The sequence below is a fragment of the Bos mutus genome, chromosome 18 (assembly GCF_027580195.1).
Source record: "Bos mutus isolate GX-2022 chromosome 18, NWIPB_WYAK_1.1, whole genome shotgun sequence".
In the NCBI taxonomy this organism is placed as follows: Eukaryota; Metazoa; Chordata; class Mammalia; order Artiodactyla; family Bovidae; genus Bos; species Bos mutus.
The window spans coordinates 27,224,344-27,251,814 of NC_091634.1; the positions used below are offsets into that span (position 1 = coordinate 27,224,344).

The following is a 27,471-nucleotide window of genomic DNA, read 5'->3' on the forward strand; positions in this document are numbered from 1 at the left end:
ATGGCCTGGTATGGGGGGTGGAGTAGAGCTGGTGTGAGTAGGATGGAGAGAGATGTGGAAGAACGGACAGGACTTCGGGGTTGGTTGGATGGGGCAGCTGAGATTGCTGTAGAGGCCCAGAGGTGCTCACGAGAGGAGCAATGATAAGAGCCCTCTTGATCTGGACCCCTTTGGAGACAGCCTGGGGGTACCCAGGAGGAGAGGAGAAGTGGGCTGGGATGCGGGAAGCAGGTCCTTTCCAGTCCAACGGCCAGGCTGCTGCGTTCTTGCCATTAAACCAGTGCTGCACTTCAGCCAGAGGACTGTCAATGGGAAGATGGTAGTGCTGGGCTCCTGGCCCTGGGAGGTATTCCCATAGGTACAGGACCCTGGCAGTGGGGCAGGATCTCAGGTGTGTCATGCCTGGGTTTAGCCTGGGCCCACCCCCACTGCTAACCCCTGACCCCAGGACAGCAAAGGCTTCTGCTTCTGTGGTGGGTTTGTCATCGGCCAGTCCAGGGCGGTCACGGCTGCCCACTGCAATGTTGTAGGAGTGCTTCCCCTCTTCCTGCCCCACCTCTGCCCCACCTCCCCACTGCCTGGCTCTGGAGGCCCCTCTCTTGTCACTCTGCCCTCCCTCTGGCTGCCCAACCCCACTCTCACTGCAGCCCTGGCTGCCACTTTGTCATCCTGGGGGAGTACGACCGAGCATCTTGTGCTGAGTGCCTGGGCCGCAGATGGGAAAGGAAGGGTGGGCAGTGTAGGTGTGTAGGCCCTGGGGGTGAGGAACTCACAGGATGCCCTGGTCTAAACCCTGGCACCCATCATCCTGGGGGCCTGTGCCCACGCCCATCCTACACGGCCCCTTCCTGGCTCCACAGGCACCCTTCCTGGAATCCCACCACCATGAACAATGATCTCACATTACTGACACTCGCCTCCCCAGCCCAGTACACAATGTGCGTCTCACCAGTTTTCCTGGCTTCCTCAAATGAGGCACTGCCTGAAGGCCTCACATGGCTGGGTGCCTCAGTGGTGTGGGTAGGAACTTGGGTCAAAAATCTGGGGCGAAGGGAAGGGTAGGGGCAAGCCATGTGGGGCATAACCAGCCCCGCCCGGCCCACAGGCAGTGTGACTTGGGCACACCTGCGGCAGCGGGTTCTGCCCTGCTCACCGTGAGACGGTGCCAGCAGTACCGGGGCTCATGCATCACCAGCTCCACGATCTGTCAGGGGCCTCCTTGCGCCAGCTGAGCGCTGGCCCCCTGTCCTGTCCTCGGCACTTTCCTGTGGTACTCCTACCCCCCATGCAGACTTCTCCCCTCTCTCCCGCCAGGGTGATTCTGGAGGCCTGCTTGTCTGCCAGAAGGGGAACACATGGGTGCTCACTGATACGGTCTCCTGGGGCACCAGTGACTGCAGTGTGCCCACGCCTGCCATGTACACTCGGGTCAGCAGGTTCAGTACCTGGGTCAATCAGGTCACAGCCTACAACTGAGCCCACCACAGGCTCCGCTGGGGTCCAATAAATACCCCCGTCCTGCTCTCTATTCTGTCTTCCTGGTTCAGGAGAAAGGAGAAGCTTTTGGGGGTCCCCCTCCCCAAGTGAACTCTGTCCTCTGGCCCAACACAGGCTGAGGAGTCAAGAACCTGCTAGACTAGCTGCGTCTGAGCTGAGCTCCCCACCCCCACCTCCTGAGCAACCCCTTGGTCCGCAGCAAGGAGGCCGGGCTATCAGAATGAAGCGGCAGCTTTCCCTGGGGAAGGCAGCCTGTTTATTGAGTACAGAGGATACCTTTACAGACTGAGTACACAAAATAAATAACTGCACATTCTCCATCCACAGTCCATGGCATCACAAAGGCCCAAGTCTCCAAACTTCCTCGGTCCTATTCTCAGGACCAGGTGCATCCTGGCCAAGAGGAAATAAACCCCCAGAGGCACCTGGGGACGTGGGGGGGATTCTGAGGACAGGGCACTTGGGCTTGCCACTGCCTTGTGCAAGGAGCACTGGAAACAGAGGAGCGGGTGTACAAGGCACAGGCGACATGGCCCAGAGTGGTCTCTTTGGGCGTGGTTCCCACTGAAGGTGGCACATGCAAAAAGTTGCGGGCCTGGCCCAAGGGAACCCACTATAAGGAACTGAGAGCCAAACCCTCCCTGCTGGCAGGGGACCCACAATCCAGCTAAAGCTAAAGCTGGGCCCTGGCTCCTCCCCACCTGCAGAGAGCAGCTGTGGAGGGAGAGGGCTTGGGCTCCAGCCCCCGTGTGTGGTGGAGGGGAGGCACAAGACTGATGGGGGATGGTCGGAAAGCAGTCATCCAATTTCACCCACCTCTCACGGGGCTCCCTCCAGACGGAGATTCAGTGGGCCCCAGAATGGAAGGGTAATGCTGTGAAAAGAAGCAGGGACAGGGTGGACCAAGCAAGGCCACCGTGAGGAGGGCAGTGCCCCCACACACTCAGGGTTCAGAGGCAGGTCACACAGTATGGCTAAGTTCCAGGGGGAGCTGCAACAGAAGCTCAGCAGAAGGGGAGACAGTTGAGCAGCCCCAGGACCCTCCTTCCTTCCCACTTCCTCTTGGAGGATAAAAGGAGAGCACAGTGGGCATTCCTAGGCTGTCCACACGTGTGCCCGACACTAGATGGCGCCTTCGTGCAGCTGCAGAGGAGGGAAGAGAGTGCCTGAAGAGAGGCAACAACTGGCAGCACCAAGGTTGGAACCAGGGCTGGTGCTGGAATCCAGATGGGGCTCTCCCTCAGAAGCCCCCGTCCTTTGCTTTGACCCAGGTGCCCCATCCCCCAGGTAGCAGCAGTGGGGCTCCTTTTAACCCCCCACAGTTGGGAAGGAGGCACCTGGGGAATAGAAAGAACGGGCATCCAAGGGAGAGAGTGAGGTGATAGGAGGCTCTGCAAAGAAGGCACTGAGGATGGTGGGCTGGTGGTGGGAACCCTCACAGCCAGAGGCTGGAGCCTGGAGCAAGCCCACTACCAACGCAGCCACACAGTCCAGAGGGCCAAGGGCCACTCCACGGCCTTCCCACGAGAGATCCTGGCAAGTTCTGGGGCCAGGTGGGGTCCCTGGGGACACCGGGAAGGAAGACAGATTTGGGCCGGGAGGTGGAAGACTGTTTAGACTTAGCCAGGGGCTGAAAGTCCAGCCAAGGCACAAGTTATGGGCCTACCTGGGCCTCTCACTAGAGGATAATCATGAGGGTCAGGATGCCATAAAACATGCAGGCAGGGGGTTAGGGAGGAAGGCTTGGTAGGGGAAAGGGAGTTCCAGAAGTAACTGTCCCAAAGAGTCCTGAGACCACAGGACACCCTCTAGCTGGCAGTGCATGCCCCTTTGGTCTCGGGGAGAGCCAAGAAAGAGGTGAGACTGAAGGCCAAGTCCCACCCTTCCCCCAATGTACACCAGAGCACTTGTCCACCAAGAGGAGCATCTGTGCCAAATCAGGTTCGGGGCTCACAGGGCCTAGGACTCCCTCCGCTCTGTTGCACCAGGTTCAGGCCCAGGGTGAAGATGGGGACACTGCAGGCACAGAGAAGGGGCTGGGGCCATTCACCTACCCTGGACCATGCAGGTCTATCTCTAGAGAGGCCGCTGGCCCCAGCAGTGTGTGGCCCGGCTGGGGCCCGCCACGTCTGCATCCTGCTGGTAGCTCAGCCGTTGTACTGCTGCTGGTAGCGCAAGTTGAGCTCCCGCAGCTCTCGCTCCCGCACTCGGCGGGACTTGTTGGAGCGTGTTGAGCGGCTGGACCGTGTGGACTGGGCAGATTTAGTGCTCTGGCAGCGTGAGGAGGCGCGTTTGAGGAGGTTCTGGGAGATGGAGCGGTGCAGATTCTTCATAGACGAAGAGGCTGCCATGCTCACCACCCACGGATGCCTCAGGGCCTGCAGTGCAGTCATACGGGCGCCAGGGTCCACCGTCAGCAGGCGGTCAATGAAGTCCTTGGCCAGATTGGACACACTGGGCCAGGGCTAGAGGCCAAGGACAAGCATTAGAGCGAGCACACTAATCACTGCCCTCCCCAGGACGAAGATGTCACCCACACAGCACTCAAGACCTGTCCAGCAGTGCTGCGCTCGCCCCCAGAGAGGCACTGCCCCGCTTCTCCCATGTAGATTATTCTGAGACTCCCCTTCCCACCCAGTGCTGAGCAAAGGCTACTCTCCAGGTGACATGGAGTGTGACAGGAGAAGGTCCCACCCCTCCCCAAGGAACAAACTTCTAAGGTGCCGTGGACTCAAAGCCTAGTTCAAGGAGGCAGCCCCAGTCAAGACCACCCATCCTACCCTAGGACACTACAACTCAGGGGGATCTAATGAGAATGACCAAATCTTCCACCACATCTTAAGCTGCACTTAAGCTCCCATCCCTGGACACCCCATTCCAGGCCACTTCCTAGTCCTTACAGAGAGGGCCTGTCCTCTCTCTAACTGAAAGAGTGGCCAAAATGATTACTGCATTCTCTGCATCAGCCTCAGCCTCTCAGCCATGGAGAGAAGAGGAAAAAATTCAAGGCAACTAGATTTCTTCACCTGATGGGAGGGCAGGGGGATCGCGGGAGCCCAGCAGGGACCGGGACCCTTCTCAGGGGTACTTCTCATGTCTGCATGACTTCCCTAAGTCACACAGCACTCCTGGCAGTGTCCTGTACCAGCCTCATCTTAGTGTATTCTTTCCTCAGCACAAAGCCTGCTCAGCTACATGCACCCACAGCTGCCTCATCACAGCAACACACCAAGCAGCCGTCTGTCTCCAGGTCTCAGCCTGCACAACCCTTCACCTGGCTGAATCCCCATTTCTCAGGTTAAAAGACATTTGCTCATACTCCCTCTTAGCCCCCAGTGCTAAACAATTATTCCAACAATTTCAGGTTTACTGTGCTCATTAGACCATGCTCAGCTAGTCATCAGTGCCTATTGCTGGGTATAAAGGAGGCACTCAGCAGATAAGAGACTCAGTGAGTAAACAACCCACGCATGGCACCTGATGGCAGCTGCTTCTAGGACATGGGGCTCAGAGGCCCAGGCCTCAGGTTACTCTGCTGAAGGAGGGTGCATGCAGCATTGCTCTGAGCCCCTGCCTCTCTTGGGAGCACTCTGGCACGGGGTCTGACAGTCTCCAAAGGGTAGGTGGCTCGGACTTTTGCTGAGCCTGTTCCAGACGGCTTGGTTGGGAAGTCAGGGAGACCATCACCCTCCTTTCTGCCAGGTGAGAGGGTGGTCTGCCTGGTCTACCCCATGATGCCCTTCACCTTAAGGAACCCCTGAACACACACACCAAGGGACTCAGGAAAGTCTGAGAGCCCACACTTGGGGCAGCTGCATGTCCACCCAGAAGATGCTTTTTACACACCATCACCACCCTGCTTCTGGCTTCTTTGAGCTCCAACTCTTCCCCAAGCCCTTCCCTACTGATGCTGATGTACTGATGGGGGGCAGGAGGGCAGTGGGTGGGGAGGGGTAGGTGACAGAGAAAAGACCCATTTGGAGTCCTGAAGATAGGATGGGACAACGTGGAGTTGTTATCATTACTTGCCCTTTGGAAAGCAAATCTCACATCAACTTCTACTGAGCCAAACTGGAAGAAAGTGACTGAAAGCCCAGGTTTCTAAACAGCTACCTACCAGGGTCCTCCTCACCAATGGGCCAACTCCTAGTGATTCCTGGGGAGCTACTGGCCTCCATGAGGCGGGCAGTTAGGGATCCTAAATCCTGTACTAAGAGCAGTGAGGGAGAGCAGGGAGCAACAGCCCTCCCACACCGGCAGCCTGGTCCAGTTTCCCCACAGGCGGGCCTGTGTAGCTCGGGGCTCCGATACTGAGGCCGACATGCAGGGGGACTGGACTGGATGGACTGGACAGCTGCCACGCAGCTCCAGGCTCACAGTGCCAAAAAGCCCAGGGTTTGCTGCTGCCACCTGAACACAAGCAACCACTGTGAGGGGCAAGCCAAACTAGACCCCAGACCATCTGCATCCCTGTCACTCATTTGAGAGCGAGAAAAATGAAGGCATAATGCGGCACAGATGGACAAAGCAAACCCGGAGCTGGAACGGCTGGGTCATGGGAATACCTGGGCTTGTGCTGCCCTTTTGTGGTCTCCAAGAAAAGGAAAAATCACTGGGGAGCACGCTGCCACTCAGCCTGGCCTGCTGGTGGGACAGCTCCAAGACAGGGCTGCAGCACAGGCTGGCCAAACAGGGCTGGGGCATGGACTCTGCCTTGGCCCTCGGTCCAGTCAAGCCAGAAGAAAGGCAGCTCCTCCTCAAATGACAGAACAAACAAGTCAGGAGCCTGAACATGGATGGATGGGAGGCACCCCCACTTCAGATCCACACCCCGGCAAACCAAGGCCCCCTGCAGCTCCGGACCAGTCCAGGGCGGTCTCAGAGGCGCCTCTCCCCAGACCCATACTGGGGGCTTAAGCATCTTCATCTCCAAAGTGACACAACTCACACCAGGCATCACCTCCTGCTGCTTGTTGCCGTTAGCACCAAAGAGAGCCCAATTGATTGCCCCCCCTCCTTCCCCCAGGCGCTCGCCTCTCTAATTACTGTGTTCGGACGGCACTGTGAGGAATGCCGATGAGCTCATTAATCTGAGGGCCAGCACACCCTCGCTGGCAGTGCCCCCCGCCCCCAATCTTTGAAGAGCTGTGAGCAGCTGAGCCAGATGGGTCCCTTAAGGCAATGTGACTTGAGTTATCCCGTCCTGAGAGCCAGATTGTGCAGTGGCACCCAGCCTAACCCTCACACACTGAGGAACTTTGCAGTGGGAAGCCAAACAGGCCCAATACAGAAAGGTGGTCCCCAAGCCAGCCCCCTGACAGCGGGGCAGGGGCTTATGCTGACCTCCAGAAGAGTGACCCTTTGGAGTCCCGCTGAAGCCTCCAACAGGGCTCACAAAGGAAAAGCAAGGCTTTCCACACCCACGCCTGGCCACGCTTCTAGCCAAGTCAAACTCAGCACCTCCTAAGAAAGTGATCAACACCTGCAGACCAACCCACTTGCCTCCCCAACATGCTCGGGCCTCTGCAGCCACATGAGCCATGTCTGGCAGCATCTGACTGACCGGCCAGGTAGCATTCTGTTCCTCACATGCAGCCAAGTGAGGAAAAAGAAAAGGAACATGAGATGGGACTTCCTTGGCATTCCAGCAGAAAGGGGCGCGGGTCTGATCCCTGGTCAGGGAACTAAGATCCTGTATGGCCGCATGATGCAGTCAAAATGAGAAACAGAAAAAGGGCAACCTGTCATGCCCTCCAGTTTCCACAGCTCTAACTGCCAGCTGCGGGTAAAGGATGAACTCTTGCCTCAGTATACTTGGGGCCAGATCAAGGACACATACGGGCCTCAGGTGGGTGGTAGAAGGGATAGGCCCCAGGTACCACTGGCCAGTCTCCCAGAGGCTTCCACCCGTTTCTGGGCTGGCAGAGGCATGGAAAGGAACATCACAATGTCAGCCTGCCTTGGCCCCAGTCACTCCAGTCTCCCTCTGCTGTGGGACCAGAGGACAGCTGCAGTCCTCTGGGTGACAGCCCCCATGCTTCTGTCCACTCTCATGAGCTATGCAGGCGAGGGGCCCGGCCCCGAGAGGACGACGAGGAGAGGCTATAGGAAGAAGGGCATCACCTCCAACCTGTTTCTGACCAGCCAGCCAGCCACCCTTCTCCTTACACTCTAACTGCCAGAGTCCCTGCAATTCCCGATACTGTAACAGCATAGAAACCAACAGGGTGGAGAAAGGACCTCACGCGTGAGCACTCCCTTAGTAACTTCACTCGTCTTCATGGCCCTGCTTCTGCAGAACCGTTCCCTCCTGGTGATGCACAGCAGCAGAATCTGACTTTCCCTTTGGAGGGGGCACCAGACTGGAAAGGGCTTCCACTCCGGCCCAGAGGCTGCACTTCCTCCCGCCCCAGCCTCACTCACTAACTCCAGCTCTACCATCACAAGGGCCCAGCAAGGATGTTACCTGAACTACAACCAAGTAGCTAAGTCCAAGGGCTAAAGCATGAGAACAAGGACCAACCAGCTCTTTTGGCTGCAGAGGGAGGAGGAAGATGCTTCCTTCCAGCAGCAGGCCCAGCTCACGGAGCTCACCCAAGATTCCCTCCAGTAAGTGGGTCTGACCACTCTCAAGCAAGGGGAGAAAGAGGTCCAGTGTCTCTCTGGGATGGCATCAGGGTGACAGACTTAAGTGATGGGTTGGAATGCCCATGACCTGCATTCTAGGTCCACCTTGTCTGCTCAACATGGAGAAATCACAGCCTCACTTTTAAAATGGAGAACTGAATGAATGCTAAGTGTTTTTGAAGGCTGGGTTCTATGAAGATGGCTCCCCATCTTTTTTTCCCACTTGGCTGCATGTGAGGAACAGAAGCAGAGCCTCTGACACTTAAGCTGTGTTGATGTTCTGACCTCCACGGGTTCTTTTCCAGCCCATGACGACTCTGGGGAAGGTTCCCTGGCAGAGGAGGGAGGCCCAGCAAAGAGGTGCTGGGGGAAGAAGGGAGGAGAGAAGCCTGGGCTTTGCTGCCATGACTCAGTTCTTCCCTCAGCTTTGTCTCAAGATGTGTTTTCAGCTCCAGCACTGCCGGCCTCAGAGGTCCCCTTCCTGGAGTGACTCGAGCCTGAATGAGAGCAGGCAAAAGGGCATAAAGGGAATTCTGGGAAGTGAAGCTTCAGGCTTTCTCAGGAGAGCAGAACTGTTAATATGACAAGAACAGCACACTCTGTCTGATGTGGACCATGAGGAAAAATGTTTTGAAAAAATCAGCAGGATTAGACACTGTGTGGCGATAGAGCCCGCACCTCCTCCTCTGAGCAAGACACTCACATCCTGGTGTCTGGACTTCCAGACCAGATAGAACCCACCATGCTGGGGTGGGATGTGGGTAGGGGGACCTGAGCAGCAGAGAAAGATGTTGAGGGAAGGAGTCTGACAGGAGAAAAAGAAGGAAGATAATAGAGTTTTTTAAAAAGGCAGAGAATCTCGAAGATAAAAATAAAATAAGAAAAGGCGTGACAACTTAAAGGTTACCAAAGCTGTGTTCTAAACTTGAGATGAGTAACGAGATGAAATTCTGCGCCCCCACGTGTCCCTGCCCAGAGTCCACAATGTGAGGACAGGGACGGGGGGCAACAGGGCGCAAGTCAAGAGTGAGGAAGGGTGCTGAGTGCTGGCCTTGGAATCGAGGATGTTGACAACCTGTGTCAGTGACCAAGTGGTGTCTGCTTTTACCAGTGTCCTAGAACAGCCCCTAAAAGGTTCTGGATTTCAGAGCCAGCTGCATAATGGTCTCCTCTATCTCCACTCATGAGTTCTGCTGAAGTGAAGTGATTTCCAAGGCCCACGCTGGCATTTGTTTTTTGTAAAACTTCCTACCATTCTAACAATTTCTGAGGCAGTTTGAATCCTGGTGGCTGTCAGCATGTCATCCATACCGTGGCCTCTATCCCCAGAGGCCTGTGTCTCTGCAACCCTGGGTGCAAATGATTCGGCGGAGGGCAGGCACTTGGTCTGCGTGTGCAGGCAGGAAGAGTGAAGAGATGAGGTGACTCAGGGCCTCTCTGGAGTGAAGCTCAGGTCTGGGCATCACCCTCACACTGGGAGACAGGAACCTCTGAAGAAGAAGAGCTTGGAGAGGTGCGGCCACGCAGGGTGGTTGGATCAGGTCATCATTAACCACCTCGGTGGGGTTGGCTGGGGGATGAGTGTGGGAGGTCGCAGCAGATTTAAAGAGGTCAGCATGTGGGAGCAACCGCCCCATCAGCTTCCAGAGAAACTCAAGGGCTTAGAAACAACAGGGCCTGTGAAACAGCAGAGCTCTGCAGGCGGGGACAGACAATGTGAAGAGCAGGAGAGGGAGGGGATGGATGCGGCACCAGAAGCTGCTCCAAACACAACCCACGATAAACCCCTTTGTTGAAGAGACCTTGGCAGGGGGTGGGAAACAGCAGTGATGAAAGAACCTTGGGGTAACAAGGTGCCGTAGGTGGGCAGAGTAAAGTATTTTGGCTAAACTGGCTTAGTGCAACAATGTGGGGAGATGGGCATTTGCTTCTGCCAGCACAGGAGGTGAGTGTGTAACCAAGGCAACAGTAGCAGAGAAGACGGCGGGGCTCCAGGGAGCCAGTGGTGGGCCAGCGGCGCACATGAGCCCCTACCCACATGGACAGTGGGGACACGAGGCAATTAAAGGCATCTAGTAGAATCCAAGCACAAGCCTGGAAATCCACCACCTGCCTCCTTGCATTCTGCTCTGCTGCCTGTAACATCAAATCTCCAGCTCTCCCATGGCCCCTGGCCGCCCTCCCCACAGCTCCCAGGCAAGGCCCTACCCTGCTCCCCTGCCAGCTCCCTGTTGGAGCACGTGAAGCAGGCTGCACGAGCAGCCCCACAGGCTCTGGCCCCCTTTGCCTGGAGAGCAGGACACACCACACGCTCCACACCTCATTTTATCTTCGACATCCCAGGGGAGAATGGCACATGTCTCAGTTGCTACGAGATGCGGCGGCGAGCTGGGATGGTCTCGTAAACGTCCACTCTGGCTCTGGGCAGTCACGCTACTGCAGGGCTCTCAGAACAACCACAGGGTGCAACTCGCTGGCCCTGAGCAGGTGTCCCTTGGCCCAAATGGATGGATAGTCAGCCTGCAGCCCAGAAACGCCCCCCTGGAGAGCCAGCCCCTCACCAACACAATGCCCCGGGGAGTGGCAGGTGGGCTTCCTCTCCCACTGGGGTCCAGGCCCCTGCCTGGCAGCACTCACTCTCCTAAGCAAGGCTCTGGGAGGAGCTCTGCCCAAGCCCACCTGTTCCTGGTGCCGTCACCTGGGCCCACCCACAGCTCACAGACTGCCCAAGCAGAGGAGGGTGACAATTAAAAGCTGCTAAATGTGGCAGACAGCAAAGCTGCTGATGGCCTCACTCTGTCATCAGTCCCACAAGAACCTCTTCATCCATCCTGCCTCTAGGAATAGAACTCTTGACAAAAGCAATGACATTAGGCCCACAATGTCACATTTCATGTCAAGTGAATCACAGCATCTCCAAGTTGGTGGGACCATAACAGCCCTCTAGTATGGTCTACAGATGGTGATTCACCTTCTGTGTCACTCCTTTAGCAGCAGCTGCGCCAGATCTCCTGGGGCTCCTGTGAGAGGAAGCTCCTTCAAGGTGACTGTGTCTCCAACCTGCTCTCAAACTCACACAGGCCTTCCTCGTATCTGGCCAACCTGTCTCCCTATCACTTCCAGCATGACCCCAGCTTGGCCCTCTCCACTCTAGTACCTCCAGACACTGGACAAAAATTCAGATTTCTCCTCTCAAAATCACCTGCCACAGCCTTCTCGTTCCCAGAACTCTCTGTTCTCCCAAGATTCCTGCATTTGCTTCTAGGAAGGTTTGGCCAACCCCCTAACTGCATCTCCAAGAGGTGCCCCACTTCTTCCTGGGGTCCAGTCCCAGAAAAGAACACTCCAGGTAGCAGGTAGCAGGTGTGACCTCGTCTGCCTGACAGTCACGTTTGGGTCCTTGCCCAGGGCATCACTGACAACCACTGGTGCTGCCCTCGAGAGAAGCCGGAGAAAGCACTGTGAACATATGTGCTGATACACATGCTGTCCTCAGAAACCTACAGGCCGGGGAGGGCAGAGACGTCCACAGATGACGGCCTGGGACCGGGCGGAAACGAAGACTCCAGCAACATGCTGACGCACGCGTGCTGGGGAAAGCAGACTATGGGTGTGGGAAGGCCAAGAACTCTGAAGCTAAGAGGGCCGGCCTAGATTCAAATCCTAGTCCTGCCACCCTCTGTGAGGCCCTGGACAAGCTACTTCCTCACTAGCCTCAGTTTACTAATCTGTAAAACAAGGGGATTATACCCACTGGCAAGATTATTGTAGAGATTAGACATGCTGGGTGTAGCATCCTCAGCCCTGTGCCTGGTACTCAGTGAGCTACATGATGGCGTGGGTTGGCACTATTTTTAATGGAAGAAATCTTTGAACTGAATAACTGAGAGCTGGTCAAACTTCTTAGGTTGACACTGGGAACAGAGGAAAGTCCTGAGCAAAAGCCTCGTGTGAGGAGTGAAAGGAGCAAACGTCTCGGACTTGGATGGAGGGGAGTATGGGACCACAGCTGGGGGCTGGAGCATCCAGTGTCAGCATCTTGGGGCAGGTATGAAGGAGGCCCCACTTGTGTGCCTCCTTCCACCGCTGGGCCCCAGACAGGGCTGTCAAAGCAGGGCTGGACATACTCTCCGGGTATGAAGGCAGCTGGAGGTCCCTTCTAGATCTGCCTCATAAGATGATGCTCCTCCTGCAGCTCTGCGGGAGGGTTCTGCCCCACAACTCCTCTTCCCTAACTACGGCTCACGTGTACCATGTGGGGCCTACTCTCCGGAATCCCCGATCTGCCCCAAACATCCCCAGGACTCCAGGATCCCTCATTCCAAATGGGGATTATTCCACCAGCCCCCAGTGGGTCTTCCTCTGCGAGTCTTCCGTAGCACTTCCTAATGCATTTCCTTGCTATCGAGAACCTAGACGCCACCCTCCCACCTAATGCTTGGAATCTCCAAAGAATCCCTGGCACTACAAAGCTCCCAGCAACGCACACAGACCCAGCCCGGCCTCATCAACCTCTGCTCTATTGCTCCCAATCATCTCCTGTTCATTCTGGAGCACACTCAGCAACACCCTCTTCTCTGAGCTTCCACCTTCTCAAAGCCCACCTGCTGAAGGATGTCCTCTATTCAGGTCCACAGAAACCACTGAGTCTGACAGAGGGCTCAGGGACAGAAAGGAGCACACGAGAGGGCCTGGTACACAAGAGAAACCACTATAAGGGGGCAGGGTGCCGCTCAGAAAGGCACCAAGTGACACGGGACTTACTGTCAGAAGAGAAATGCACACCTCCCAAACTCGTTGGGCTCAAAGTGGGCAGGCCTTTACTTGCACAAGCAGCTAGATGCAAACCCCCCTGTAAGACTGTCCTTCTTTCTGACTCAGAAACACCTTCTTATTCAGAATGCCTTCATAAGGGTGAATGACCATCACACAGTGTGACTACTTCACCTAGTAGAAGATAGGTGGCTAGTGAGGATGGAGGCAGAGCCCAGTGCTAAGAAGGGGACCAGTTCCACCACCTGACGGGAGCCCCATGGCCCATGTTCCAGACCGCAGGCCTGTGCTGGAACATGCCTGCCAACAAGGGTCCATTCTGTGCTCACTTCCTATTCCTCGTCTTTTCTCCTGGGCAATCTCAAGTTTCCTGGGGATGGGGAACAGGCCTTTCTGTCTCTGTGTCTTCCCCAGTGCTGATGGGTAGGCATGGACATTCTTGTCCATGGGGACAAGGACAGAAAGATGCCTGGTCTCCAGCTCAGAGCCTGATCTAATGATAAGGCCTGCTTTCCTAGCGAACATCCTGGACAAACTCCTCCCAGCCCAGAGCTCTCTGCACATGGTGGTGGAAACTGCCCCTGGGGCAGCCAAGCTCCTGGGAACAGAGAGGGGCCACCAGGGCTGTCCAGGGATTTGCCTCTGGAACTGGGAGCTGTTTTCAGCTTCAGATGAAGAGTAGTGGGGGCCAATGACTGGGTAGTGTCCCCCTCTCACTGGGAGCCCAACTCAAGCCACGTGACTGCAGTGGAGCAGGAAGCAGAGACTTGAGACCCAGACTGTGCCCACAATCCCCACCCCATTCATTTGTCATTCTCTCATCCTCAGGTAATCAATAGCCAGTTAGCAAGACTCTGCAAGGTCCCATTAGATAAACTGCCTGATCAACAATTGCCAGAATCAGGAACTCTTGGGCAAACCTACAGACTTTTGGAAAGTCTCTCCTTTGCTGGCAACTCCTCTGTAGCTTTGCTACATCACACGGAGCTCCAAGGGCAAGCCAGGCAGGGTCCACAACAATGCCGCTGTGCGGTGGATTCCAGGTCTTCTGACCTGAGATGAAACCTGGCCCAGAGGGTGGCCAGGGCGGTGTCTGCTGTGACCACCCCATCATAGCTGGGGCTTCCCAGCCAGTGGGTGTTTGTTCTATTGAATCCATTTGCAACAAGAAAGAAAACGTGAAAAACTTTAGGTAAGAGCTAGAAAATGTCACCGTTTCTCCTTCATCGTGGTCAGCACAGAGTTGAAGAAGACAGTTTCCCTCCCTTCCTCACATCACCCTGAAGTATGACCTGGGGACCCCCCCCAGGGAAGGCCGGCCCCCAGGCCCACAGGAGGGAAGTCCCTGACTGACCACGACCACGGCCTGAAGCTGTCAAGGAAGATGATGGCATAGGATCTCAAGTGCTGAGGGCACTTTGCCTTCAAGAGGCTTCAGGGCAACTCCTGTAGGAAATACTGCTCTGGGTCAACCGGTTGAGGCTAGGGAGGAAAGCTGGGCTGCAGAAAGGGGCTAGTCCCAGAGCTCCTTCTGCTCTCTCTGGGCTGTCTGGGAGGCAAGAACAGCAGTGCAGGCCTGGGAGGAACACCGTGGGGAGCACTCTACAGGGTCCCTCCCTGCCTTGGCAGAATCCTGTCATCAGCAAAGCCTATCTCATCTCCCACATAAAGCCACCCCACCTACTTCTCTTCATAGCCTCCCCAAGTGCACCATTCTATCCAGCTTGCCATGCTCGACGTTTCCTGGGGTGAGCCTTGTCTCCTACCCGATTGGCACCCTGCCTGAGGACTGACTAGTTCTTACTCTTTCGGCACTCCCTTCGGCTTCCAGTAGTGCTGAAACCTAACAGATCTTGTCAGGCATTAGGATTATCAGTGGATCCAAAAACACAAGACTAAAGGCCTCCCGGCCGACTTAGGCCAGGAGGTAAGCATCTGCTGGCTTAAGTACGAGGTCCTGCTTAAATTATACTTCAACATTTTAAGATCAGATTTTCTGGCTTCTCTTTTAAAAATTGGAATGTCTGGGTGCGTGGAGTCCTCCCTGTTCTGTGGCAAAACCGGGCTGAGATGAGAAGCAGCTGTTCCATTAGAGAAGGCACGGTCACGGGCTCGCCTGAGGCCGCTGGAGCAGATGCGGGGGACGCCCTGCTCCGCGGTCTCTCGGCCCACCTCTGGGCTCGCCTGCAGCGGCAGTGCTCTCAGCTGACAGCTTCCCACTGCCAGCGCCTGAATCTCTCTGCTTCCTTCACCTGAGGACTTTCTCCACCACTAGCTGACATGCAGAACAGCCTGGAAGTGCCAGGGATTTAAAGCCTCAGTGAAGAAATGCTCAACTCATACAACGGTTAGCAGACGAAAACCCACCCTCTTTCCTACCCCTCAGTGGGATGATTCTGAGCATGTTCTGCGTGATTATTCGCAGGGCGCCCAGTGGAGCTGAGTTCCCTGGGCCATAGCAGCTGTCCACTCCTCCTTGTACCCATCATGGTGTTTCTCCCTTTCTGCCTCACGCTCCCCACCCTTCACTTGTGCTTACTGAAATCACATCCCAATTAAACTATCTGCTCCCAAGTCCTTGTCTTAGGGCTCAACTTGGGAGGAATCCAAACTAAGATACCCTACTAGGCTCACTTCATTATTTCTACGTCATCTGCCTGGCCCCGCAAACATGGTCCCAAGAGCATGTCCACCCTGATCAAGGGCTGCCTGATAGGAACCCCCACCCACCCAGGGCCCTCCCCAACATCCCTGAGATGGGGAAGACTCACCTCCCCCGAGTAGCTGTACTTGCCCCGGAGGATCTGCCGGTACAGCCGGGTGCGGTTGTCATCCTCGAAGGGCATGGTGCCACTGAGCAGGATGTAGGCGATGACGCCCAGTGCCCACATGTCGACAGAGTTGGTGTAGGGTTTGCGGACCAAGACCTCGGGGGCAATGTACTCAGGCGTGCCACAGGTGGTCTTCATCAGGCAGTCATCACCCTTCTTGCGGGCACTGGCCAGGCCGAAGTCAGTGATGATGATCTTGGAGTCGGTGCCAGGGTGGTAGTAGAGCAGATTCTCTGGCTTGAGGTCCCGGTGTGTGATGCCCAGTGCGTGCAGGTATCGGACGCCGTCCAATACCATCTGTAGCACCCGAGTGGCGTCGCGCTCAGTGAAAGAGCCCTTGGCAATGATGCGGTCGAAGAGCTCTCCGCCAGTGGCCAGCTCCATCACCATATACACGCGCTCCTGAGTCTCAAACACTTCCACCAGCTGGATGATGTTGGCGTGGCGCACCCGGCGCAGCACGCGCAGCTCTGACTCACACACCTCCCGCCCCTCCCGGTACTTGGTCTCGATCATCTTAATGGCGTAGGGCTGCCGGGTGGCCCGATGCTCCACTCGTACCACTCGGCTGAAGCTGCCTCGGCCGATCAGAGCTTTGATGTCGTATTTGGCCGTCACACGGGGGTCGAACTTGGCCCTGTACTTAGCTACCCTGGCCCTGCGTGGTGGTTCCGAGGGAGGCTCTGTGTGGCTGGTGCGAGGGGTACCAGGGCTGGGGTTTGCACCCTGACTGGCTGCTGGGAACCCACCTTTGAGAGGGCCAACGCTGTCCACCTCTGTGATGAAGTGCTTGTACACATCACTCTTAGTGCCACTGAAGGGCTCCACCTTCTTGACCAGATCCAGCTGGACATCCTTGGGCGGCTCAGGAAGGACCTTGCTTGTCCCACAGCCCATCACGGACACGGGGGCATCCTCTCTAGTGAGGCTGGCAGGACCTGCTCTGCAGGCAGTGCCCCATCTACACCTACATAGATGGAAGAAAGGACAACTCAGCAAAGCAGGGACATTTTTGAAAGGACCCCAGCCATCCTCCTGACTCCCTCCCCCTCCGTCTCTGGATAAACCTAGCCTGATGACATGACCCTAATATGGTTCCCTGGAAAGGAGGATGGCTTTGGCCCCTGATTGCTCAGAGACCAGATGCCATGAAGGACCTTGATGAAAGACTGGGTGTGAGTTCCACGGTCTTGATGCACCTCTCCCTGGGTCTGCTTTTCAAGCTGCTCTTCAACTTCAAAGAGGAGCAGGAACACGCACCAGGCTCAGCTGTCACTGCCTCCACCCTCCCCTACTCTCCCTGGGTCCCTATCACAGTTGAAGTCCTGTGTTTTTTAAAGGTTAAAATCATTCCTCTTATTACTCTGACTCATCTTTTCTGAAACAAGGGTGTGGCATGTTGGAGGCCTGTTCACCAACACTTATCACCCACTAGAGCGAGGAAAGCTGCTTTTCCCCAAGGCTTCCTCCCTCATGGATATTTTCCTGGCCCCCCAAGCCCCCTGTAGGAATTGACCCCCACCCTACTACAACAAACCACCACCCCCTGCCCTGGGTCTCTGCCCTACCTTCACTCTTCCCTGGACTGCGCCCACTACTTTGCTAATGCACCATCTTCACCCAAGTAGTTAACACCTTGTTCCTTGTGTGGCTAAAATGCCATACAAGTCCAAGCACTGGATAAAAATCAGTCCCGGTGAAATAGGGACCACAAGCCTTAGCACGCTGCCACCAGGGGGCCACCGAACTAGCCTGGGCTTCATTTAAGAGGCAGAGGGGACCTTGAGCTCAGAAAGGACACTAACAACTTCATCCAGATGAGACTGAAGCTGTGGATCGGTGCACTCTGCTTCTGTGGGAAGAGGATCCAGGAGCCTTCCCCGTTTGTTTCCTAGACAAAGATGTTCCAACTATTAACACCATGTGGCTAGTGGGGCCCTGGGAGAAGCTGAAGTGCTAAAGTACCACTTTCCAGAGGGTGCTTCTATCCAAGTTTCCCTTCTCAAAGTTTACATGAGGGCCTCATGGGTGAAAGAAAAAAGCTGAGAATGTCCTGTTCATGAGGACATACAGAACTGGGAATAAAATGATCAACTCAGATCAAGCATTTACTGAACATCTACTAGGGATACAAGAGTGAATAAGACTTCCAATGCAGGTTATATTTTAACATACCCCAAAGTATGTTAATACTTGGGAAATACCTGGCAAAGCCTGGTCAATAAACTCACAATCTAAATGAAGAGCAAAACATCAAAACTGGGAATTTCAACAAAACTTTCGTTGTAAGTTCTAGGCTTGAGAAACAACGGGGACACATGTAGAATGATACTGGGGTTAGGGGAAGCTTCGTGGAGCAGGTGACCCCTGCGCTGGATTTGAAGTGAGACTGAGTCAGGTGCGGAAAGGTGGGCATGTTGTTGCCGGCAGAGAGAATAACACACTCAAAGCCCAAAGGTCCAGAGCGGCACCCTGTGCCTGGGCAGGGACAGTGTGGAGGCGTGAAGACAGGACTGGGGACTGGAGTGTTAGAAGGCCAGTGGGAACTAGGTTGTGGAGAGCAGCTCAAGTCACAGTGAGGAGCCAGCACCTTCCTGGGAGGTGACAGGAAGCTACCAAAGGGTTTACAAGGAGAGGTGATTCTGTTTCCAAAGAAATATAAAGCTGAACTGGGGGAGGGTCAAGATGGACTGAAAGGGCCAGTGAAGAGGGTGGCAGCCCAGACCGTGGGTGGAACGGAGAGCGGTCAGCAGGAGAACCGACAGGGATTGGAGGCTGGACACAAGGGTCAAAGGGAGGCGAGAACGCCACTCCAGTCTGTCGCTCAGGATCCTGGGCAGAAGGTGAGAAGTGCAGCAGGAAGGACAGGCTTGGGAAGCAGTGGGAAGGGTTCACTTCCGGATGTTTTGAAGTGGGGTGACTGGATGTAGAATCTAATGGTTGAAAAGAGCTGGTCAGGGTCAGAGACTCTGTGACTGCCCAGGGGCAACACCAACCCCTACCTGCAGCCCTGTTCAAAGCCCACAGAAGATCACAGGAAAGGCGGCAGAGAGAGACCCAGGGAGGCTTTGCTGGGGCACCATGAAGGCCACAGAGCACCCACACAGAGACCCTGAGGGGGATCTGAGTCCAAGATGGTGCTAACTGATCCATACAGCCAAGTCTCCCCAGGAACAAGCTTATCTCAGAAACATACTCAAGACCTTGATTACCAATCAGCCCATCAGCGAAAAAGACCAGAGATTAAGTGCTCAGGTCTTAATCAGTATGTCAATAAGACTCTCAGAATGAGACTTATTATCTTTCCTCACAGAAGAAAAGAGTCCTCAACCATCACAAGGCTTTTCTCATTCCAATGCCCAGGAGATCCCATATAGAAGCTTAGGAAATCACGTTTAAACAAAGGCATTTATAAACCACGTTCTTTTTCACAGAAGCCAAAGATTAGGACTTTGGGGCTTCCTTGGTGGTTCAATGGTTGGGACTCTGCACTCCCACTGCAGGGGGCTCAGGTTCAATCCCTGGTGGGGGAAGTTGTAAGGTGCGGCAAACAAAACAAAACAAAACAAAAACTGTGGACTTTGGAATTTTGCAGACTCATCTCTTTCTTCAGAGAAAATACAAGACTGAATGCAGTATAGGGCTACAGCTCAGGAAAAAAAAAATAGCTCTTGGGCCAGGATTCCTGAGGCAGAACACAGGCCCAGATCCCTAAGACCACATGGTAAGCAACACCTACCACCCTTCAGAGAGAAGACAAACTGCACAGGTGACCCCAGCACAGCTCCTCAAATGTCACTTCTTCCCAGTGGGGAGGCAGAATCCTACAGCCACAAAATAAATAACTGTCTCCAGATATTTCCACTGGCTCTTATGGTTTAAATGTGCATACCTAGTCTGGTCCTGATGAGAAAAACTAAGGTTTACAAAAGAAAAGGCCTGACTTTTCACTTTAAATTAGGGTAAGCAGGGATCTCAGGTCAGCAGTAACACAGTCAAGGATTATCCCTCTCTGACCTTCCTTCTTCCTTTCTGAGACATCATTTCTCTCACATTTGTTCCAGTTGGAAACATTTCAAAGATAGGCTGATGCTGGTACTCAACCTTCCCAACTACAGACTGAGAGTGGAGGAAAGAGGGTGCCAATTCTGAGAAGGGGAATTGCTGATGATCTCCAGATCATCATAGCTGCTCCACACTCCAATCACACCTGCTAAATTCTCTTTTCACAGCGGTTAGGTGAAAAGGCAAACACAAAAGAGGCTGGCAAAATTCCTGCTGGGAAGCAGGGCAGAGTTTTCCTGTCCTTAGCTCTCATGTATGTGTTCCCAGCAGAGTGACCAGGGTGGCGGTGAATGAAGAAAGTCTTAGGAAGTGACCTCCCAGGAAGGGCACACTATACCAGCTCTCACAAGTCACTATTCCATCTCAAGACACCAATGTCTGTAGAGTCGGTTTCCACACTTTCAACTCTGAAAGTGAAAAGTGAAAGTCGCTCAGTCGTGTCTGACTCTTTGTGACCCCAGAACACTGGAGTGGGTAGCCTTTCCCTTCACCAGGGGATCTTCCAAACCCAGGGACCGAACCCAGGTCTGCATTGCAGGCGGATTCTTTACCAGTTGAGCCATAAGGGAAGCTCTGAGCTGGAGTCAGAGCTTCCTCACAGAAGGTAAGTGTGAGCAGCAGGTGTGCGCACTCAGCACTACTGTCCTCACAGATGTGACAGGCCAGAAAGGCAGAAATTTACCGAAGCCACTCAGAGAGTGACAGCCGACACCAAACCAAAATCTGGTTCTCCATCCAGAGCTCCTTTTGCCAAACCAGAAAGACTCCAGAAGTGCCTGGGGCCCAGCCAAGCTCAGACTCACCAAGTCAAGGCCGTGATCCCTCCTCATACCACTCAGCTGGTGAATCAAAGAACCTTTACCATGGATCTTTTCTGAGGGGCGTGTCTTCTGAAACCTCCATTCCAGGTATGACCTGGGTCATGCTGCTCACTGCTATGCTCTAGATTATGTTTAGATCTAGATGTAACAAGTCAAGATCACCAGATTTGTCAGCCTCTTGAGAAGAAGCCTCTTCCCTCTTGAGGGAAGAGGACACTTCTCAGATTTCTAGAACTTTCTGGCTCCCAACAAAGTGGTGAAGTCAGGGCAGCCATTCAGTGTTTGTTAACACTGAGCGAAAGGTGGTCTGGTTCTTAGATTTCTTTTGGCTGCAGGGCAACAATTCCAGAACCTCAGAAATTTTCAAGTGACAGGAAGAGGCCAGACTGGCGGTTAGACCAGAGCCACTGTTTCTGGGCATCTGTATAAATGTCCTCAACAACAGAGGAAGCCGATGTTCTTGGGTCTGTTTGGGTCTTACGGATTGTTATCTGAACTCCAAAGCAGTTTGTTCATAAGCTGCCAGACCCATCTGTGGGGAGCTCAGGGTCGTAGCAGGGCACAAGGATAGATCCTGAAAGTTGTCCTGGCCACAGGAGTCTGCAGATGTCTCCCAGGCCGGGGCCCCTAGGCACCCTGTCCTCTTCAGTAACACATAAGATTGTTCTCAATGACAAAGCTTCACAACCTCTTGCCTGCAAAGATCTCTATATTCCACTCTCGTGTTTTGAAAGGGTATCAAAATGAAGTAGGCAGTTATCTTTCAGGAATCCCAGAAATAAGGAACTGCTTAAAGCTCAACATTCAGAAAACGAAGATCATGGCATCTGGTCCCATCACTTCATGGCAAATAAATGGGGAAACAGTGGAAACAGCGTTAGACTTTATTTTTTTGGGCTCCAAAATTACTGCAGATGGTGACTGCAGCCATGAAATTAAAAGATGCTTACTCCTTGGAAGGAAAGTTATGACAAACCTAGATAGCATATTCTAAAGCAGAGACATTACTTGGCCAACAAAGGTCCGTCTAGTCAAGGCTATGGTTTTTCCTGTGGTCATGTATGGATGTGAGAGTTGGACTGTGAAGAAAGCTGAGCGCCAAAGAATTGATGCTTTTGAACTGTGGTGTTGGAGAAGACTCTTGAGAGTCCCTTGGACTGCAAGGAGATCCAACCAGTCCATTCTAAAGGAGATGGGTCCTGGGTGTTCTTTGGAAGGACTGATGCTAAAGCTGAAACTCCAGTACTTTGGCCACCTCATGCAAAGAGTTGACTCATTGGAAAAGACTCTGATGCTGGGAGGGATTGGGGTCAGGAGGAGAAGGGGACGACAGACGATGGGATGGATGGATGGCATCACCAACTCGATGGACGTGACTTTGAGTGAACTCCGGGAGTTGGTGATGGACAGGGAGGCCTAGCATGCTGCAATTCATGGGGTCGCAAACAGTCGGACACGACTGAGTGACTGAACTGAACTGAACACAGCACTTACTCAACATTCAAAAAACTAAGATCAGGGTATCCAGTCCCATCACTTCCTGGCAAATAGATGGGCAAACAATGGAGACCATGACAGACTTTATTTTCTTGAGCTCTAAAATCACTGCAGATGGTAACTGCAGCCATGACATTAAAAGACACTTGTTCCTTGGAAGAAAAGCTATGACCAACCTAGACAGCATATTAAAAACAGAGACATTACTTTACCAACAAAGGTCCATCTAGTCAAAGGTATGGTTTTTCCAGTAGTCATGTATGGATGTGAGAGCTGGACTATAAAGAAAGCTGAGTGCCAAAGAACTGATGCTTTTTGAACCATGGCTTTGGAGAAGACTCTTGAGAGTCCCCTGGATTGCAAAGAGATCAAACCAGTCCATTCTGAAGGAAATCAGTACTGAATATTCATTGGAAGAACTGATGCTGAAACTGAAAGCAATACTTTGCCCCCCCACCCCCCGCCATGTGAAGAACTGACTCATTAGAAAAGACCCTGTTGCTGGGAAAGACTGAAGGCAGGTGGAGAAGGTGACGACAGAGGATGAGATGGTTGGATGGCATCACTGACTCACTGGACATGAATCTGAGCAAGCTCTGGAAGTTGATGATGGATGGGGAGGCCTGGCATGCTGCAGTCCTTGGGGTTTCAAAGAGTCAGACACGACTGAGCAACTGAACTGAACTGAACACAGCACTTCTAACCATCACGAGGCAAGTGAGGATAACAGGCAAGAGTCTATTACGTTAGATAAAAAACCCCTGACCCTCACATCATACACAAAAATAAATTCAGAATGGCTCAAAGACGTAAATATGAGACAAAACACCATAAAATTCCTAGAAGAGAACATAGGCAAAACATTTTCTGATATAAACTGTACTGTTTTCTTAGATCAGTTTCCCAAGGCAACAGAAATAAAAGCAAAAATAAGCAAATTGGACCTAATCAAACTTAAAAGCTTTTGCCCAGCAAAGGAAACCATAAGGGAAATGAAAAATGAAAAGACAACATACTGTACAAATGTATAGACTGGCGACGCATAAGAAAAAAACTGGAGGGATATACACCAAATACACAACAAACTACTTTTTAAAAATGACTAATGTTTGCATCTAAAGACATGGTTCATTATTCACATCCACAATGCTTTAACTTTTAACATTGTTTCATAATAAGAATAGCTACAACTTTCTTTTTGGAATACAGTAACTCAGGATCCTATTGCTTATCAAACTCCAGCTATGCACCACTGCTCTACATGGTAATAATTAGTGAGCAGAGACTTCTGCTTTAGGGCTGAGATGAAAATTTTAAAGTTTGTCATGTCTTCATTTATCCTGACCCACAACTGCATCTGAGACATCTCACCAACTGCCCATCCTATCATCAGAAATACAGCCTCTGGCAATGTACCTGGGGGTCTCCTTCCAAAATGCCAAAGTTCAACCCACAATTATTTCCTGAGCTCCTGCTCAGGGCCAGGAACTCTGCCAGGGACTGTGACGGACAAAAAGAAGGCAGTTATAACCTCTGCTCTCAAGGAACTTACAACACAGATGGTTCCACATCAAGAGTCCCCTGATTTATTACTTTTATGATACCCTGCTAGGCCACTTCCAGGGCAGCAAACTAGAAGGGGGCCCTTTGTGACCATTTTCCTCCAGCAAATGAAAACAGCACATTTTTCTACTTTAGCATCACATGGGATGCCATGGCAACAGAGGGCTGTACCAAGAATTAGCTCAGTGATGATCAAGCCAACACAAATTGGCTTAATACTCACTGAGTAAGATTCTTGGAAGAAAAGAAAGTTCAAATAAATAAATCTTTCTCCAGCTCTCAACAAGCAGAATTGTTTCCTTTCTTTCAGCACTGTATTTCTCAAATACTTCTCTGTGTGCTTCGGGTCAATGGAGCTATTCTCAGCTGTCTAAAAGCTTAAGGGTCAATACCTAAGCACAACTACAGCCAATTCGTACCACATACTTAGGAAGCACTGAAGATCAAAGCTGCCCACATAAAGTGCTCACACTTATTAAGTAAAATAAAAACCTAAACCGAAGTCTCACTCGTTTAACTATGAACTTGTGAGTGACAGGGAATCCTAGTGTGTATTAGTTCAAATTTCACAGACACTAGTATCTTCAGAGTATTCCATTCCCAGTGAGGCGCAGCTCTAGCTCAGTGTAAGAAGCAAACAGGTTTCCTGAAAGCTGCACTTTCTTTAGCTCATTTATACAACTTAATAGGAACTGCAATTAGACCTGGACAACATACTGAGTTAGCAAGCCCGCCCTCCTATGAGTCAGCAATCCAAATGTCTTCTAGGGGAACAGCCAACTGCAACTGCCCTCAGTAGGCACAGTTTTGCCAAAGCTTTCCTGGATGACTAGAAATTATCTCAACAAAATGTATAACATAAGGTAGCTTCCTACACAAGTCTCCATCTGAAGAGCAAACAGGCTTACTAAGATGAGATCCCCTTTTGATAAGGGATGAACTCTGGAAAGAAGAGCCATTAGTAATAACAGTGGCTTTCATTTCCTGAGTTCCAAGTGTGCTAAGCGTCTTATATAAGGGCTTCCCTGGTGGCTCAGATGGTAAAGAATATGCCTGCAGTGCAGGAGACGGGGATTCAATCCCTGGGTTGGGAAGATCCCCTGGAGAAGAGAATGGCAAACCACTCTCCAGTATTCTTGCCTGGGAAATACTGTGGACAGAGGAGTCTGGCAGGCTATACAGTCCATGGGGTCACAAAGAGTCAGACATGACTGAGCAAGCATCTTATACGCACTCTAACTCCTCTCTCCAACCACATAAAGTAGGTGTGATTACTCCTACTATGGGATGAGCAAACTAGGACTCAAAGAACCTCAAGATATCATCAAAGTCAAGAACTGAACCTAATTTTTTCTTACGCCAAAGCCCATACTTCTAACCACCAAAACAATGAGACTGCAACAGTTGTGTGTGCCACAAGGCACAGCTAGCCCTTCCCACTGGACAAGGTTGCAACCGTTTCCTGGTGTGATGACAAAGATCTTCAAACAAGGAGACCAGTAAAGTCATCTAAGGAGGTTTTTGCTTTTTGAGATATTTTTTGGCTATGCCAACAGAGTCTTAGCTGAGGCACACAGGATCTTCAATCTTCATTGCAGCATGCAGGATCTTTAGTTACAGAATTTGAACTCTCAGCTGAAACATGCGAACTCTTAGTTGTGGCATGTGGGAATCTAGTTCCCTGACCAGGGATCAAACCTGGGCCCCCTGTATTGTGAGCAAAGTCTTAGTTAGCCACTGGACTACCACATGGAGGTAAGTCCATGGAAGTCCATGGGACTCTCCAGGGAAGTCCCACATGGAGAGTTTTTGGGTTTTTTTAAATACAGATTCCTACCAGGTTCCAGATACCCTGAATAAAAATCTCAGAGAATGAAACTCTTGAGTCTGCATTGTGAAAAACCACCCCAGGAGACTTCAGACCATCAAGGCTGCCAAGGCTACACCATCTATCACATGCATAAACGTGCATGTGCAAACAGGACATACACATTTGCTGTGCTCATCACAGGTCGTGGCCCCTGATATGTGCTCAGGGGCATAGCTGGATTTGTATGCATTCTTAAATCAGCAACCTATCACAGCCAAGTTAGCTTCTATGCCAGCAGAGCCAGACACTGAGATGCAGGCAGAAGACACAGTCCCCAGGCCAACCACCAGATGACACAACACAATAAACTCCAAAAGTAGTCACATAAACTGAAGTACAGAGGAGTCAACAGTTAGGTGTGAAGGGAGGCATTTCCAAGGAAATTAAATCTAAGGTGGATTTTAAGGGACAGATGTAAAATCTCCATACTGGTGGGGGGAAAGAAGAGAACTGCAAAGAGAGAAAATTGCATATCTAAAGCAAAAGTGTTTTAAAACATGAAGTTAAGGGCAGATTCACATACTTCCAACACCAAACTGTAAACAGGAGACAGAAGGGCCCAGGTGTTGACCTCGGGGTTATGCCTCTACCAGATTATGAAGAGACCTGAACGTCTTGCTTTAGGCTTGGCCTTTATCCTCTAGATACCAAGAAGGCAGTTTTAGGCAATGAAAGGACTTATTCAGATTTTCAAGTGGGAATTAGCACTTCACAGCTTCAAGGAGAGGGAGTGAACGTGGGGAACAGGATTTCCCCTGATAAAAGTAGAGGGATAACTGGTTTGCAAAGCAAGCGACCCGGCTCGACTTGGGTGTGCTCTTCCCCAGCCTGAACAAGGAAGCGACCAGCTGTCCCCCAGCCCTGGCGTTCAGTCACAAAGGAGGAGGTGTGGAGTAGGTGCCAGACACGAGAAGGCAGTGAAGACAATCAGGTAAGTTCACCCTGATCAACACCGACTGGTTGGCCAGCAAGCAGGTCACCTGACCACGTCCACCTGGCCCTGAGACGGGCTACTCAGCACAGCAGCATGTTCAAAGCCAGTTAAGCCGTAGACACTGGGGACCCCAAGCAGCCATAGCCTGGCCTGCTCCGCAGTCCCGTAGGCCCCGGCGCAGCCTGCATGGGCCGAGGACTTCGGGCATGGGCAGAGGGCTCCGGGCTGGGCAGGGATGGGCCCAGTGCTTCAGAAAGCGACCGGAGCTGCAGCTCGTCAGCCCCTCCCGCCCATGGGGCCGTCGCCCTGAGCTGGGCCGCCTCACCTCGCGCGGGCGGCGGGCTCTTCGGCGTCTGAGCGACTGTGCTGACCCTCTCCTGGCCGCGGGTATAGCCACGGCCACCACCGCCGCCGCCATCCTCAGGCGTCAGCGTCGTGGCGTCATCACAGCGCGCACTTGACGCCAAAACAAATCCCAGCCACCCACGGGGCGGGGCGGAGGCGGGCTCGGGAGAGGCGGCTACGCGGTTGGTTGCGCTCCAAGCCTGTCCTGCCAATCAACGTCTTAAGTACAGGGTCATTCTCATTTTCCGGAGGGAGTGTCTCTGTATCTCCAGGTATCTTGACCCTAGATTTGGGCAGGCACCATGGGTAGTAGGGGGAAAGTTCCAAGATCCTGGTTCACGTGGAGGGCACTTTATAGTGCGAGGTTGGGGACGTAGTACATTTTAAGAGGTTTCTGGAAGTGTCTCTGGAACTCCGCAAAGGATCGGTCTAAATGTAATTAAATAATCTGTATTTTTTTAAACTGCCGTTAAAATAATTCAGGCACTCAGATATGTTGAATTTGACCTCCATCACAGCGGAGTTGAAGTAGTTAACTTGAGAATCGGTGAAATTAGTTTGGGGCCAACTACAGAGTAACAGTTTTGTTTTTTTTTTTTTTTTTGTCCGTTTTAAATGTTATTTTGACTGAATTTAAGTATTGATATA

The 27,471-nt window shown here is 52.6% G+C and overlaps 1 protein-coding gene across 1 annotated transcript; it reads right to left on the minus strand.

Annotated features, from left to right (window-relative positions):
* Window positions 1-1,730: 1,730 nt before the first annotated feature.
* PSKH1 (protein serine kinase H1) lies at window positions 1,731-26,928 on the minus strand. The gene is made up of 3 exons (XM_005896531.2): window positions 26,804-26,928; window positions 15,669-16,695; window positions 1,731-3,962 (listed from the first exon to the last, which is right to left on the minus strand). The coding sequence occupies exons 2-3, from the start codon at window positions 16,623-16,625 to the stop codon at window positions 3,645-3,647; spliced, it is 1,275 nt and encodes a 424-aa protein (XP_005896593.2). The 5' UTR covers window positions 16,626-16,695; window positions 26,804-26,928; the 3' UTR covers window positions 1,731-3,644.
* Window positions 26,929-27,471: the final 543 nt, after the last annotated feature.